Raw genomic sequence first — 13,960 nt, forward strand, 5'->3', positions numbered from 1 at the left:
AAGTCTTCCTCACCCTGTCCAGATTCTAACTCGCATCTTCAACCATCAGCCACTGTCGCTGTCAACAACTGACCAAAATTACTGATTCAGATATGATTTTATTGGTAAATTAATTATTCAAACGGCTGATAAATGCTTTTATTACCTTGATGTGTAACTGATGCATTATAAAGGTGATTTAATTATTCTGCTTGTTCACTCAAGACTCCATTTCCCATGAGCACTAGCACCCACTGTGATAAAGATATGACTCTCACTCTAACTTAACGCTACGTTTCTCTGTTTAAGACAACTTTTCCCAAAATGCAAAGCAACAAAGTAATGTTTTTATTTGCAGTTTGAAAGGCGAAAACAATCAAACTTTGTAAACTTAGTTTGTAGTTTAATAGCTGGCTTTATTTTGTGTGTTACTCACTAGGACTGGGACAATATGCTTTCCTCCCAAATATATATACATATTTTTTTACAAATATTTGGGGTGCCAATTGGATTTAAATTGTGACTCTTCAATATTTTATAGTTTGATTTTTTTAACACCTTATCACGTGAAATAGCCATATTTTCACCCCAAAGAATGCAAATCATGTCAGTCAATTTTTAAGATTCATTCAGGGGATCTGACATCTCACCTTTTTTACAGTCAAGCTAATAAACAAAGACTAAAATGAACGACTCAAAAAAAATAATAATAATTTTGATTTAAACTTGTTAAACTGTGTTTGTCTGGAGATCCTACATGTAACCATGGCTGCATTGTTTACATGTGAAATCAGCTGTTAGCAGCCTGTAGCATGTCTATGCTAACGGGTGCAAGGCCGGATGTTTTCCACAAGGTGAGGAGTAGGAGGTGAAGACGAAGTGACAATAATGACCTGTCCTTCCATCCATCGTTATTGGGCAAGTGATACGTTATTGATCTAAGTGATACTTAGAGTAAAATGCTGATTACATTTTTCAACAAGTAACTAGTAATTCTACTGGATTACATTTTAAAGTAACCCTCCCAACCCTGGTCCTTACTCAAAGCAGAGGCTTAACCATCAGATTTGGTTGGTAATGTTTGCTCCTTTGATGGTTAAAGAGGGGGGGGGGGGGGGGGGGGGGGGGATTAAAAGAATAAAATAACTTGGTCTTAAAAAGTATCAACAAACATGCTCAACTTTTACACAGGAGCTCAAATTTCTTATACCACAGACAGGGAGATCTGTAGCATTTCCAGCAAACTCTGTGTACTTCTTACGTAGATAATGCGGCAACTGTCCTTGAATTGATGTTATCACAGAGTAAAAACGAGACAAAAGCAGTGGAGTCATCTGGGACACTGTGTACTCCTACTTTAAATACTCTGAGCGCATTTTCAGGCACGAAGGTTTTCAGAGCGGGATGCTCCAGTAAATCTGGACTGACATCTTTTTATATTCAAAAAAATACACATATTTATATTTCTTACTGATTGATGTTTTAGCTCTTATTTTGGTCCTCATTGTTCTTGTTTTGTCTGGGTTTATATGTCATATGAAACTACAGTGTTTCTAAGACTTGTCTGGACTGAACTAAGCCTTTTGTGTTATTTTCTTTGTGCTGAAGCTTGTGTTCCTTGTTTTTATGTCAAAGCACCTTGTTAACTTCTGTTTTTTTTTAAGTGCTATACAAATACAGTTATTATTATCCAAAGTGAGACAAGTCAAACTGTGACCATTCTCCTCTTAAGTGACTTTAAAGTGTCTCTGATGAATAGTCTTATTCATGTGACTCTTCCTGGATCAGTGTGTCAGATTGTGAACAGGTGCGTCTCTGCAGCTCGTCTCAAACACAGAAACACAGAAACAGAGAAACAGAGAAGGAGTCCAGCAGCAGAGGAAAACTCTGGCTGAGCAGCGTGTTTCCTGCTTGGCTCTGCTCCAGCTCCCCCTCTCTGTCGGACAGTAACTGTGGATAAAGTCAAGTTTACCTTGAGCTGAGATTTGGAGACTTTCCCGCTCTTGTCCACATCCAGCGCTGTGAAGGCGTGCCAGATGGACTTCAGGAGCTCTTCCCTCAGAGGCATCTTCGATCTTCGTCACCTGTTTCTCCTCTCTCCGTCTGTCTCCGTCTGTGTGTGTCTGTGTGTGTGTGTGTCTGTGTGTTCCTCCTCTGTCGCTCTGTGTGTGTGTGAGAGCTGTCGTCCGTTGGACACACTGGAGGGGAACAGTCACGTGACGCGCTGTCACCGCTTGAGCTCGTGTTTAGAATGAGAAGAGCTCCACTCAGCGAGGAAAACACACACACACACACACACACACACACACACACACACACACACACACACACACGACAGTATGTGTGTGTTTATGCTGCTTGTTTTAACTAAATTAGCAAAACTAGCATCTAGCTAATCGAACATCTCTGGACCGACCGGAAACACCTCACAGCCGTTAAAGTAGGGGAGACCAGGATTTACCCGAACAGAAAAAACTAAACAACAAACACTAAAATTTAAAAATTGCTTCATTCCCTTAAAATACAAATAAATAAACAAATAAAGATAAAATTAAAAAAAAATATATTACTCAACTAAGCAAACTGAACTAGCAAAACTAGCAACAAGCAAATTAAAAATGCTACTACAGTCACTGGACCATTTGGAAACACTTCACAGACGTTAAAGTAGGGGAGTTTGAGATTTAGAAAAATGAACAACGAACCCCAAAATGTGATTCTTCATTCCCTTAAAATACAAATAAATAAACAAATAAGGATTACATTTAAAAAAATTTTTTCTCAAATAAGCAAACTGAACTAGAAAAACTAGCAACTAGCAAATCGAACATGCTACTACAGTCACTGGACCGACCAGAAACACTTCACAGACGTTAAAGTAGGGGAGTAGGGGAAGCTCATTTTTTTCCGGACTACATCATAAATTATTTATTTATTTAAACATAAATTCTGCCCTCCGTTCCTTTACAAGAAAATGATCTGTGACCCTGTCGTACCAACCAGCTGTTTTTTCCAGGGATTTTACCTGTGTTCTCTCAATGGCCAGCAGAGCTAGGCAGCTTAAACGGCCTTGGCCCATCGTGTTGTGGGTGTGAGACTTCAGCTGCTTTAAACAGGAGAAGCTCCTCTCTACACCTGCAGGCTGTAAGTGTGAGTGACAGGGGGAGAAGCTCCACAGCTGTAGCTGTAGCTGCTTATTGGTGAAAAGAGAGAGAATCTTTAAACACAACACTCGTCGTTTTTAAGAAAAGTAAACTCACTGGGGATTGATAAAGCCTCCTGATCGGTCCGGTCGCTCCGGTGGAGGGTTATACTTCAAGATCGCTGACTGGCTCATTTCACTGTCAATCAAAAAGGGATTCGGCCTCAGACAGATCATCCAATCATTGTGTAGAAGCTCAGCGTCCAGGCCAGCCCACTGCCTCATAGACCCCCAGAGACGCTGAGCGTCCGATGGGTGGGAGAAAGCCCAGCGTTTATCCAATGACCGTCCAGTTTCCACAGTGGAACAACCCACTCTACGCTTCCCCGCTGAAGTCAGAAGACGCTCAGCGTCCAACTGTGTTAAAGCGCTGAGACGCTGCGGGGATGAACAAGAAGGAGGTGGAGCCAGTTACCTGTGATAGGAGCTGATTCTGAACTAAAGATGAAGGAACTCTAGCTCAGATTTTATCAATGAAATGTACATACAGCAGAACATATCAACACTTTTTTTGGGACATTTTAGGAGAAGCTGAACTTCCCTTGCAGTCTTAGAGCAATCGCCACTGCCCAGGATAAGAACCACTGACCTAGAACAATGCGGTACCATGTTGAGGTACCTGAATACATCATTGTAACTGTGAGAGAGTGGAAGAGTAGGTGATTTTCCATGCTGGACATGAACTTAGCATTGCAAGTTTATCTGATGATAAAGTAATATGTTAAATTATTTAAAGATCAAGGCACCTTAGCTTCTCTCCCAGTCTGTAGCTTTTCATATTTACATATGTTAATTCTTAAGAGTAGTTTTATCGTTTTAATTACAGCCCTTATCAATTCCAGTAGACTTTATGCTCCATCATATTCACCCTGTTCCTATCTCACCATTATCATCTTTTTCAGGTCAGATCACGGCTTTTAATCAAGCTTCATTATCTCCTCTATTGTTTTTCCTCCTCTTTTTAATACTTCTGTAATTTGGCTCCATGTTGTAAACAAGCATTGCTCCTCCTCCATTTACTTAAGCTACTGAACTCCTGTGTGTGAGAATTTCTGGTCCGTTGATATTCAGAATTAATATTTACCGGGAAAAACTGACACTGTTGTAGTGTCTCAGCTCTAATCATAGGTTTGTTCACAGGAAACAAAGGAGAGTTTTGGTGGTGAGAATTTATTAAAAGAACATATTTACAGACAAAGATTTGTGTTAAGAGGTTAAAGGAACAAAAAGATGAAGGTTTCTTCTCTAAACAGTCATTAAAGACGAGTCTGGTGGGAGGAAAGTGAGAACACGTGAGGATCCAGAAACGGGACAGTGATTGTTCTAATGCTACAGGCAGGGTCGGCCGCACCGGTCAACAGGAAGAAAACTACACATCCAAACTACAGAGATGATGATGATGATGAAGAGCAGAATCAACTGGATGATCTCCACTAACGGCATGATCCAGTTTCTCTCTGCTTGGTGAAAATAAGAGCCAATGACCTTTAAGAACCTGAAACGGGCCAAACCCTGATACACACAAACATGAATAGCAGCAGTTTTTCAGTTTTTCTCCAGCGTGTGCCTCCAAAGTGCTCCTTAACAAACGGAAACCCTCAGTCCTCAGATCCTCCGGTACCCAGCATCAGGCGTTTGACAGGCAGTAAGGTGCGGCGAGTACATTCAGTGACGGAGAGAGCTTCACTGCAGCTTCTGATCGAGGGAAGTGCGAGGACAGAAACGGAGGCGGAGCCTGGCGTCTGTTCGAACTGAAGGAATGAGAGAAAGGTACGACGTCTACCTTTGTTTTTTTTTTAAGAGTTAATCAGAAGAAAAGTCAATGAGTCTTCATGCTTTGATTTCCAGTTGGGTGAGAGTCCACTCTGCTTCATCTGGACTCTCTGGGCCCAACACCTCGACCGACAGGCCTCTCCGCACGTCTCTAAAAAGGTCCATGAGCCTTCTGTTTCACCTCCTGTCACAGTCTCAGTAGATGGTGAGGCTGACCGAGCGGTTCATCTTCTTCCCGATGAGTCTGGAGGTTCTGGGGTTGGACTGGAGCGTGGAGCGGGTCAGGACTCTGTCGTTGGATAAAACCTTCTCCTCGGCTGCGGCTCGGGCCTGCTGGGCTTTCTTCAGCTCTCTGAGGAGGACGCACAGGTAGAGGTGAGCGTTAATGACAACACTGGATTTACTGTTTCTACTGAGGCTGAAATTAACTCTGAGAAAAGTTCACAAAGATCTGAAGCAGTTTACACGCCAAAATGTAAAAAAACTGTCACATTTTCTGTGAAAAATCAACAAAAAAGTGAATTTGTGTTGAAAAATCTTTCACCTTAGAGGGTGTAAGACATCAGAAAACCCCCAAACTGATTGATCCTGTGGTTAAAGTGACCTAAACTTCCTTTATTTACCTTTTAAGAGCCTCAAACCTTTTAAATATCCAGTTTGTATCTTAGATTTTAGACTGTGGATGTCTTAAATAAAAAGCTGCTACATAATTCTAATTTTAAAAAACATTTCCATCTTTAAAGATATAAAAATGTGTTTTTTGACCTTTCTGACAGTTAATACAGCTCCACATTGAACCTAAAAACAACTCAAACTGATCAAGCTTCCTCTTTAAGCGTCTCTTCCGCTTCGTTTGTGGACTTACTTCTGCAGCAGTGCGTTCTTGAACTTCTCAGCGTTGAGCTCAACTCGGAGCTGGTCGGCGCTCATCCTGGCGGCGGTGAGGAGCACCGGGTGTTTGATGAGGTCAGAGGTGGAAGGTCGTCTGCTGGGATCAGGATGGATCATGAGCTGGAGGATGAAAGGAAAACGTTAGAAAAACTGATCCAACAATGAAGTCTCAGCAAGTCTGAAACCAAAATATTCATGTTCAGAGATGATTTTTAAGAATTATTATCAGTTATAAGTGGGGAACCAATCATCTTCTAGTTTCAGAAGGAAACCACAGATGAATGGGAGAAATAACCTGCTCTGAACTCAACAAACTGATGAATAAATCAACACAGTTCAGGTCGTCTGTTACCTTGAGCAGACTGAGGAAATCTTGTGACAGCACTTGTGGAATAGCCGGGAGCCTCCCCTGTCGTATCTCGTGCCATTTGTCTCCATTGGTGGGAAGAGGCTCCGCCCCCGAGGCGCTCACAACCGTCAGAGCGAGAGCAAAGATGTCGGCTTTCGTCAGGTTACTGTAATCCTGCAGAGATCCGACACAGAGGAACAAACGTCAGCACTTCTGTAGCGCTCGGAAGCAAAAATTAGCAAAACGTTCGAAGCAATGACAAACCTCTTGTAGGACTTCGTTGGCGAGGTATCGGCTGTCTCCCTCCTCCACCTGGGGGTTGTTCACGCGTGTTACATGACCGAGGTCACCTGGAGAGGAAGGCGAAGAGGAGACGATAAACATGAGGATCAAACTTTGAATTAAAGGAAGGAGAAGAAAACCCGCAGAGCTGTTTAGGCTGCTCACCAATTTTGTAGATAACGCTGGTGGTCAGACCTTCGTCCTCGTCGCACTCGTCACAGCTGGATACGGTCTTTCTGGAAATAAAAATGTTACCTGGAAAAAAAGAAAAACATTCATCAGGCTCTCGATCAAGCTAAACAGCAAACTAACTCAGGATAACTCCCTCTGCTGCGTGAACTCACTGGGTTTGATGTCCATGTGCACCAGAGACGTGGAGTGGATGTATTTGAGTCCTCGTGTGACCTGCAGCAGCAGATCCTTCAGCTCCAGCTCCGTCAGGTAGCTGAGCCGTCTGTAGTTCTCGTCTATGACGTCTGAAAGCGTGCCGCCGTTGCAGTACTCGTTCTGGATGAGCATGTGGTCGTCCTCGGCCCAGGCGGAGTAGTAGCGCACCACGTGGGGATGTTGGCCCAGCACGGCGTGGGCGTACACCTCCCTCAGGGCGTTTTGTCTGCGGAGGAAGAAAAGGAGACAGAGCGGTTTAATCAAAGACAGACGCAAAGGAAGTTGGAGCGAAGGAGGGAAAATGCATTTTACACACTTCTTTGTTCAATGATGCCAATGAGTTGGAGCACAATGTTTTTCTAACCGTTCAAACTACCCTGATCTAAAATGAAAAACTAAAACACTCCAAAAACTATCTAGTTTCATAAGAAAAATAAACAAAGTGATGACTTAAAATGCCAAATCTAACATCTTACAGTTAAAAGAATCCCACCCCGCAAACATTTAGAGCCTCACAGTTTGTTTTATAACTGAACTTACTCGTCTACCGATCCCGCCAAAGGTTTCTTCGACCTCTTGATGGCGTAAATGCAGCCGTCGAGTCTTTTCACACACTTGAACACAGCGCCGAACGCGCCGCAGCCGATCTTCTCCAGCTCGAGGAACTCAGAGACGTACCGGGACATCATGTTGCTCTCCATCATGGTGATCCTCTGAGAGGAAGAAGAGGAAGAAGAGGAGGTTCACACATGTTTGATTAACACTTATCTCATAGACACCTTAAAAAAGACATGAAACAAAAGTCTTGAAACCAAAACAGTCAAGAGTTGGCACCTGATTTTTTTTTCTTAATCAAGGTATATGCTGTAATCCTGAGGTTAAATTCAATACCTTTTTAAGACCTTTTTAAAATCCTTTCAAAAAGTCTTAAGACCTTATCGCGACTTTAAGCTGTTGTTAGCAACTGCTCCTGACAGTTGTAGTTTTCATTTTAACATAAATTAGGTAAACTGAGAAGGAATAAAGCTTGAAAGAATAAATGAAACTAAAGGCAGGTTAATTTACACTTCCATTCCCACAACAAGTAACAGCAGATATTCAAGGCCAACTTGTAGAAAAAAAACAAGATTGATTTCATCATTGTCAAAATTTAGGACATGTGCTTGAGATTGTGCTATTTGCTTTCTATCAGTGCAACATACGGACGGCTAATAAACTACTCTACAAACTGAGTTTGTTGTCACATTAGCCTACAGATATGTTGGGCTGCTAGCGCTACACGTAGCTGGTGCCTCACAAAACTACAACTTTGCTTGTTGTCAGGTTTCAAACAACAGTGCTATGTAACTATATATAGTATATAGGGAACTGTCTGTCTGGCGTGTCAGGTTAGTTTATAACAGTCGCAAGGAGGAAAATAAATATTCATGGATACGTCTGGTGTCAAAGCTTGAATACTGATAAAATTAAATACCTCATTGAATTATGATTAAGACTTTTTAATACTTTTTAAGGGCCTTAATTTCCCCACAACTGATTTATCAATTTTTAATAATTTTTAAGACCCCAGGACACCCCGTTAATTTGGATGAGTCAAAGAATTAAGTTTAAGTTGCTTCAGGCTTTTCTAAATTTGTCAACTAAAATGAAACAAAAATACATCAAATCTAACTTTTTGATTCTGTAATAAACCAATAACCAGATCAGTGCAAACCCGTCTGATGACATGTACTAAAAATACCTCTGGTTGTGTGAGCATGCATGTGCAAGATTTCACAATTTTCTTGTGATATAAACTCGATGAATCTGCTTCTTCGTCTCCTACTTTGTTTATAAATCATCTTCAAGATCCTGCATCGTTTGAGTTATTAAAATTTTTTTTATTATTTCTGACAGCAAAAAGATAGAAAAGTGTCAACAGTTTCATTAGCCTGCGACATTTCTGATTTAAGTTTTTTAACCTTTAACTGGTGTTTTTTTGAAAGAAACATCCCCCTCTACTTTCTGACTTTTTGAAGGCAACATGATAAACCAACAGAAGAAAACTTTTCCTGACTGTGAACATAACGTGAGTGTTTTATTCAGGGTATATGCTAAAATCCTGGGGTTGATTTTAATACCTTTTTAAGACTTTTTCAAAAACATTTTAAAAAGTTTTAAGACATTATGACGACTTTCAGCTGTTGTTGGCATCCACTTTTTAACAGTTGTTTACATTTTTACAGAAATGATGTAAGCTGAGGAGGATTAAAGCTTGAAAGAACAAATGAAACTAAAGGCAGGTTTATCCACACTCCTACAACAAGAAACAGCAGTTATTTGAGGCCAACTTGCTGAAGAAAATTAGAAATTATTTAATCATTTTTTAAATTTAGGACATGTGCCGGAGATTGTGTGATTTGCTTTAATGTTGTATTTAATTTCTCTTTATGAAACTAGAGATGACGTTAATTTATAGCTGGTGTTTATACCAGCAATCCTTATTGTTGTATTTGATTGTAACTAGAGTTTTTCTGTATTGTTTTTATTCTATTCTTTTTTATTTTTATATTTTTCTACTGACTCTGCTGTTAACACAACATTTTTCCAGTTTGGGATCAATAAAGTAACTCTATTCTTTTCTATTTTAAAACTTTATTGGCTGAATGTTTAACGTCCCAATCAGGGCACAGCCGCAAGGAGGAAAATAAATATTTATGGATATTTTTTTAGTTAAAGCTTGAATACCTATGAAACTTAATACCTCATAAAACCACAGTTAAGACTTTTTAATACTTTTTAAGGCCCTTAATTTTCCCAAAATTGATTTATCAACTTTTAATACTTTTTAAGATCCTGCGGACACCCTGTTTATTACCTTAGATGGTGGGAGCACTTCTTCCTCTCCCTCTCCGTCACTTGCCTCCATGTCCTCACCACAGGAGCTGAAAGATCAAACAATAGATGTATTGTTAGCATTCTAACCACTAGGGGGCAGCACTGAGGGCTTCACAAGCACATGGCAGAGTTCAGCCGTAACCATGAGGTCCTGGTCTCCAGCCAAACCTCCTGTTCTCAGTCAACGGCTGTAACGTATCAAGTTTTCTAACAATGGGTTTGAGGTGAGACAGTGAGTTTACTGATCAGCTCTGTTACAGGTGAGCTGTGCTCAGGTGATTGCAAACTAACTGACAAATGCTGACTTTCTGCAGAAAACTCAAACAACCTGCAGATCTTTCACATGCATCATGTTTGAAAACATGTGGTGAACATACTCATTCCAGTGCGCCCTCTTCCTGTTGTTCCTCTGCTGCGTGGCAGACTGGATGAGGAGGGAGTCGGGGGTGAAGGGGTTAAAGTTGACCAGAGGGGTCTGCTGTCTCCTGCTGCTGTCTGTGAGTGACTTTCCTGCAGGCTCTACATTCTTGAAGAGGGCCACTCTTCTGGAGGATCCCGGACCGGAGCCTCTCGCTCTGGACAACAAACTCTGATGAAGACAAAAAGGAAGATTAGAGTGTTTGTGAGCAGAAAGAAAGAAAAGGTGATAAAAAGTGATGCTTCCAAAAGCTAAGTTATACAGAATCAATAAGAGGTTGGTAGATCTGACTTTAAAGGCTGTAGAAGAATTCAAATTTAAACTAATGCAGAAATTAAAGAGCAGGAAAGACATGCCCAGACATTCAACTCCCAGTCGCTGAGTCACTTGGCAGGTCGACTACTACAGTGAGAGCATTATGCAAGAGTACAGCCGGCTTTAAGTGGGTCACTGTGTTTAACTGACACAGCACAAGTTTTCCCTTGAATTCAAAATCTGACCCGGTTTATTCTTATGTAAGCTTAAAGTCACTGATGTCTCTCCAGAATCGCACCGGGTGTTTAAACCAGGAGTGTCAGGAGAAATGTCCAGCAACTTTAACTTTAAAAAACCTTACGACTTCTTTACAATTGAAAGAGTCATATTTGCATAGTCAAAAAAGCTGAAAATGACATTATTTCCTTCACTTTGGCTCAGATTTCAGATTAAAAACATTGAGAGGTTGTGCAGAATCAGTAACGATGCATGTGTTTGACCTGATTTCTTGACTTTAAATGAAGAAGTCACCAAATTTGCAAACTAATGAGAATTTTTTATAAAAAGGTTTTCACCAATTACAGAAAATACTGCATTTGTGTCCCTTATTCTGTGATTTCTTCTTCTTTTTGCATTAAAACACCCATGTTTTAAGAGTCTTAATCTGCTAAAAGTGAAGTGTGCAGGAGTTTCTGCAAATGCACAGAAATTTGCAACAAAAATATAACTTGTTTGGGTTGGAAACTAGGAAATATGCACATGTATTCAGCTTAATGGTTTAACTTTTAACAGATTCTTGCATCTACAAAGATGATTAACCTGCAGAAACAGGTAAATCTGTGTATCACATGTGCTAAAACGCTGCTTTTAATGCTTAATTCACATTTTAAAATGCGGTTTGGTGTTGAATACTATGCATATGTTACATTAGAGTTAGAGTTGGATGTCTGATGCTCTTGCAAAAATCTGAACTGGTTTATCTCTAATTTTTGACTGCTGGGATCCCATGTGTCTGGATGAAAACAGACAACGAAACTGGAAGATCCCCGAGTTTCGATCATGTTTGTAGGTGTTTTTGCAGAAAAAAGCCCCAACATGTTGTCAGATATCAACAATATCACAAAGTTGGTCTGAAAGTGTGAACAGCATCAGATACTGACCTTTGGTGTGTGCGGTGTGTCGAACAGCCGCAGGTTTCTGAAAGTTTTGTGCGGAGGTGTGTCGGGACAGTCCGGGATCGGGGAGCTGGATCCTTCCCCGTCGTCCTGACTGTAAGACCGCTCAGGTGACCCTCCGTACAGCCTGGACATCTTCCTCGGTGATGGGGAACAGTTAGCGAAGATAACACTGCTCGGTGACCGAAGGTGGGACGGGGAGCCAAAGCTCTCCTCGTCCCACAGCTCCACGTCGTCGTCCCCGCTGGTCTGGTTGAGGGGGCTGCTGCCATCTTCCAGCCGCTTGTCCACAGTGTCCCTCCGCGCTGGCATGGGGGAGTCCATCTCCGTGAAGCCGGACTCTCCTCCTGTGCTGTTATTAACATCCTCAATGGGGTCATCCTCTCCATCGCTGGATGTAAACTGTAGTTTCTGTCGGATTGGGCGACACTTCGAAGACGGAGATCCGTGTCGATGGCGACTGTAGCTGGACATCTTCTGGATTTAAACCCCGGCTTCGTCGACGGGAAAAACACGCGGTTGAACCCCCTAGCTACCGCCACAGAGTGTTTTACAAACTTTAACTACGAAAATACCTTAAAATTAAGGTACGGTTCTGAAAGAGCCAAAACTCTTGAGAGAGGGTTAAAGCTCCGATAACAGCGGAGAAAATGTTAGCTTGTTTGCTAACTTCTACACGCCCATCCAGAGCAGTAAAGACCACGGGGTCCAAAAGTTGAGTCTCAGATTAAAAAAACAAACCCCAAACTTCACCTCCGTCGAGTTTCACAATCTGTCACGAACTCCGTGATTGTTCCACGGCAGAGAAACACGTCTTTCCACTCTAAAACCTAACCAATGTTTACAAAAACTTTGAATGAGTCAAGAACTAACCCCTTCCTATCACGCGCGTGGCAAAGGACTTCCCGCGACCGTTGGTCACATGTTCCCGGACAGCCAATCAGAGCGAGTACCCGATTTTTGAAAGATGGGCGTTGCTTGAGAGGTTTCAGGAGGCGTTACGTCATCGGTCGCCTACCAACAAACTGGCGCGAACGCGTGCCTTTCATGTGGCCGGAGTCACACAATTACATTAACTCTGAGACAATGCGTCCATTATTGAGCCCGAGTGATCAAAGAAGCAATCAAAACATAAAAAGACCGCTATCATAACTCAGCACAAAAACATCTTCTGTTCAGTTTTACACAAGAAAAATAATGTTTTATCAAGTTATTAAAAAAGCAAATGGGTAAATATCCAAACAAACCACCTGAAAACTGCAATATAACTGCTTTATCAGATTTTACACTATATTAGAACCATAGGAAAAATTACAAAAACAGCAGCAGAACAGAAAAAAATCTGAATTTCACAAATAATATTAAAATTGTGACTTTAATAAAAAAAAAAACTTAAAAGTCACAATAAAGGGTTACGATTAGTCTTATTCTCATATCAATGTCAGATTTTTTTTCGTTGTTGTTCCCCTGAATTCTAAGAATCAAGTTTCTGTCCTTCAAGGCAATTTTTCTTTCATTATTTTATTTTATTTTTATTTCATTATTATTATTATTATTATTATTATTATTATTATTATTATTATTATTATTATTATTATTATTATTATTATCTATTTATTTATTTTCCTTCAAGGCAAAGTCAGACTTTGATTTTTCTTCCGCTGAGTTCATACTTTGATCTCAGGATTGCAACTTCACAGTCAGAAAAAGAGACCAGAAAATAATTCAAGATTTTTTAAAAAAAATTTTGAGGACAAATTCTGAGTTTCTTTTGAAATTCTGAAGAAATAAAGCCAAAATTACGACCTTTTAATCACAGTACAACTGCATCTTCAGTATTACTTCCAGTGTCAGTTGCCACAAGATGCATGGTTTCAGTTGAATTCACCACTTTCACTGTGTTAATTGATTTTGGTCTCAGTTTAAGACAAGTTAAAATAACCAAACAAACACAGTACTTAAAAAAAAAGTATTTATGTTGTTGTACTTTAAGGTTTTTTAAATCCTATGATAAGGGGATTTTTTTGGTGACCAATCCGTCCACCAGGATCTAATTACCACAAATTTGAAATATCTGGCATTTACAAACCACTTGCCCAATCCAAAAAATGGAAAACACTAAAAATAAATTAAAATAATAATAAAAATAATAATAATTAACAACTTCATATTCTCAATATTTAGATGGTATCTGAGTGTATCAGAAGTGGTGTTAGCAACATGTCTAAACAGACCCCATAAGATAAGATGATTACATCAAAAACACTTTGTCATGTCTTTTTGAAAATTTTTAGAAAATAAACCGTTTACTCTAACTAAATTCTGTAAAATACAAAAAATTCCACACTTTTTCTTGCTTTCAGGGAGTCCTG

General features: G+C 40.3%; 2 protein-coding genes across 2 annotated transcripts in view; both read right to left on the reverse strand.

Annotated features, from left to right (window-relative positions):
• Positions 1-2,197, reverse strand: part of swap70b (switching B cell complex subunit SWAP70b) — a 43,166-nt gene extending 40,969 nt beyond the window's left edge. Inside the window, exon 1 of the mRNA XM_074678063.1 lies at positions 1,952-2,197. Coding sequence (XP_074534164.1) covers positions 1,952-2,047 — 96 coding nt within the window. The 5' untranslated portion in view covers positions 2,048-2,197. The remainder of the gene's footprint in view (positions 1-1,951) is intronic.
• Positions 2,198-4,346: 2,149 nt separating this feature from the next.
• wee1 (WEE1 G2 checkpoint kinase) lies at positions 4,347-12,530 on the reverse strand. Its single transcript, XM_074678626.1, has 10 exons — positions 11,574-12,530; positions 10,118-10,329; positions 9,721-9,787; positions 7,404-7,576; positions 6,821-7,089; positions 6,642-6,731; positions 6,459-6,544; positions 6,198-6,368; positions 5,820-5,965; positions 4,347-5,306 (listed from the first exon to the last, which is right to left on the reverse strand). Exons 1-10 carry the CDS (start codon positions 12,060-12,062, stop codon positions 5,150-5,152), a joined length of 1,860 nt encoding a protein of 619 aa, XP_074534727.1. The 5' UTR covers positions 12,063-12,530; the 3' UTR covers positions 4,347-5,149.
• Positions 12,531-13,960: the final 1,430 nt, after the last annotated feature.

This window comes from Halichoeres trimaculatus, unplaced genomic scaffold, assembly GCF_033239565.1.
Source record: "Halichoeres trimaculatus isolate MK-OKI-2021-1 unplaced genomic scaffold, fHalTri1.1 fHalTri1_scaffold_10, whole genome shotgun sequence".
Taxonomy (NCBI): domain Eukaryota; kingdom Metazoa; phylum Chordata; class Actinopteri; order Labriformes; family Labridae; genus Halichoeres; species Halichoeres trimaculatus.

Coding starts and splice junctions, on each gene's coding strand:
- wee1 (XM_074678626.1), bottom strand. CDS start 12,062: ATGTCCAGCTACAGTCGCCATCGACACGGATCTCCGTCTTCGAAGTGT. Junction 7,090..7,403: donor TTGGCGGGATCGGTAGACGA/GTAAGTTCAGTT, acceptor CTTCCTCCGCAG/ACAAAACGCCCTGAGGGAGG. Junction 5,307..5,819: donor AAGAACGCACTGCTGCAGAA/GTAAGTCCACAA, acceptor CGTCCTCCTCAG/AGAGCTGAAGAAAGCCCAGC.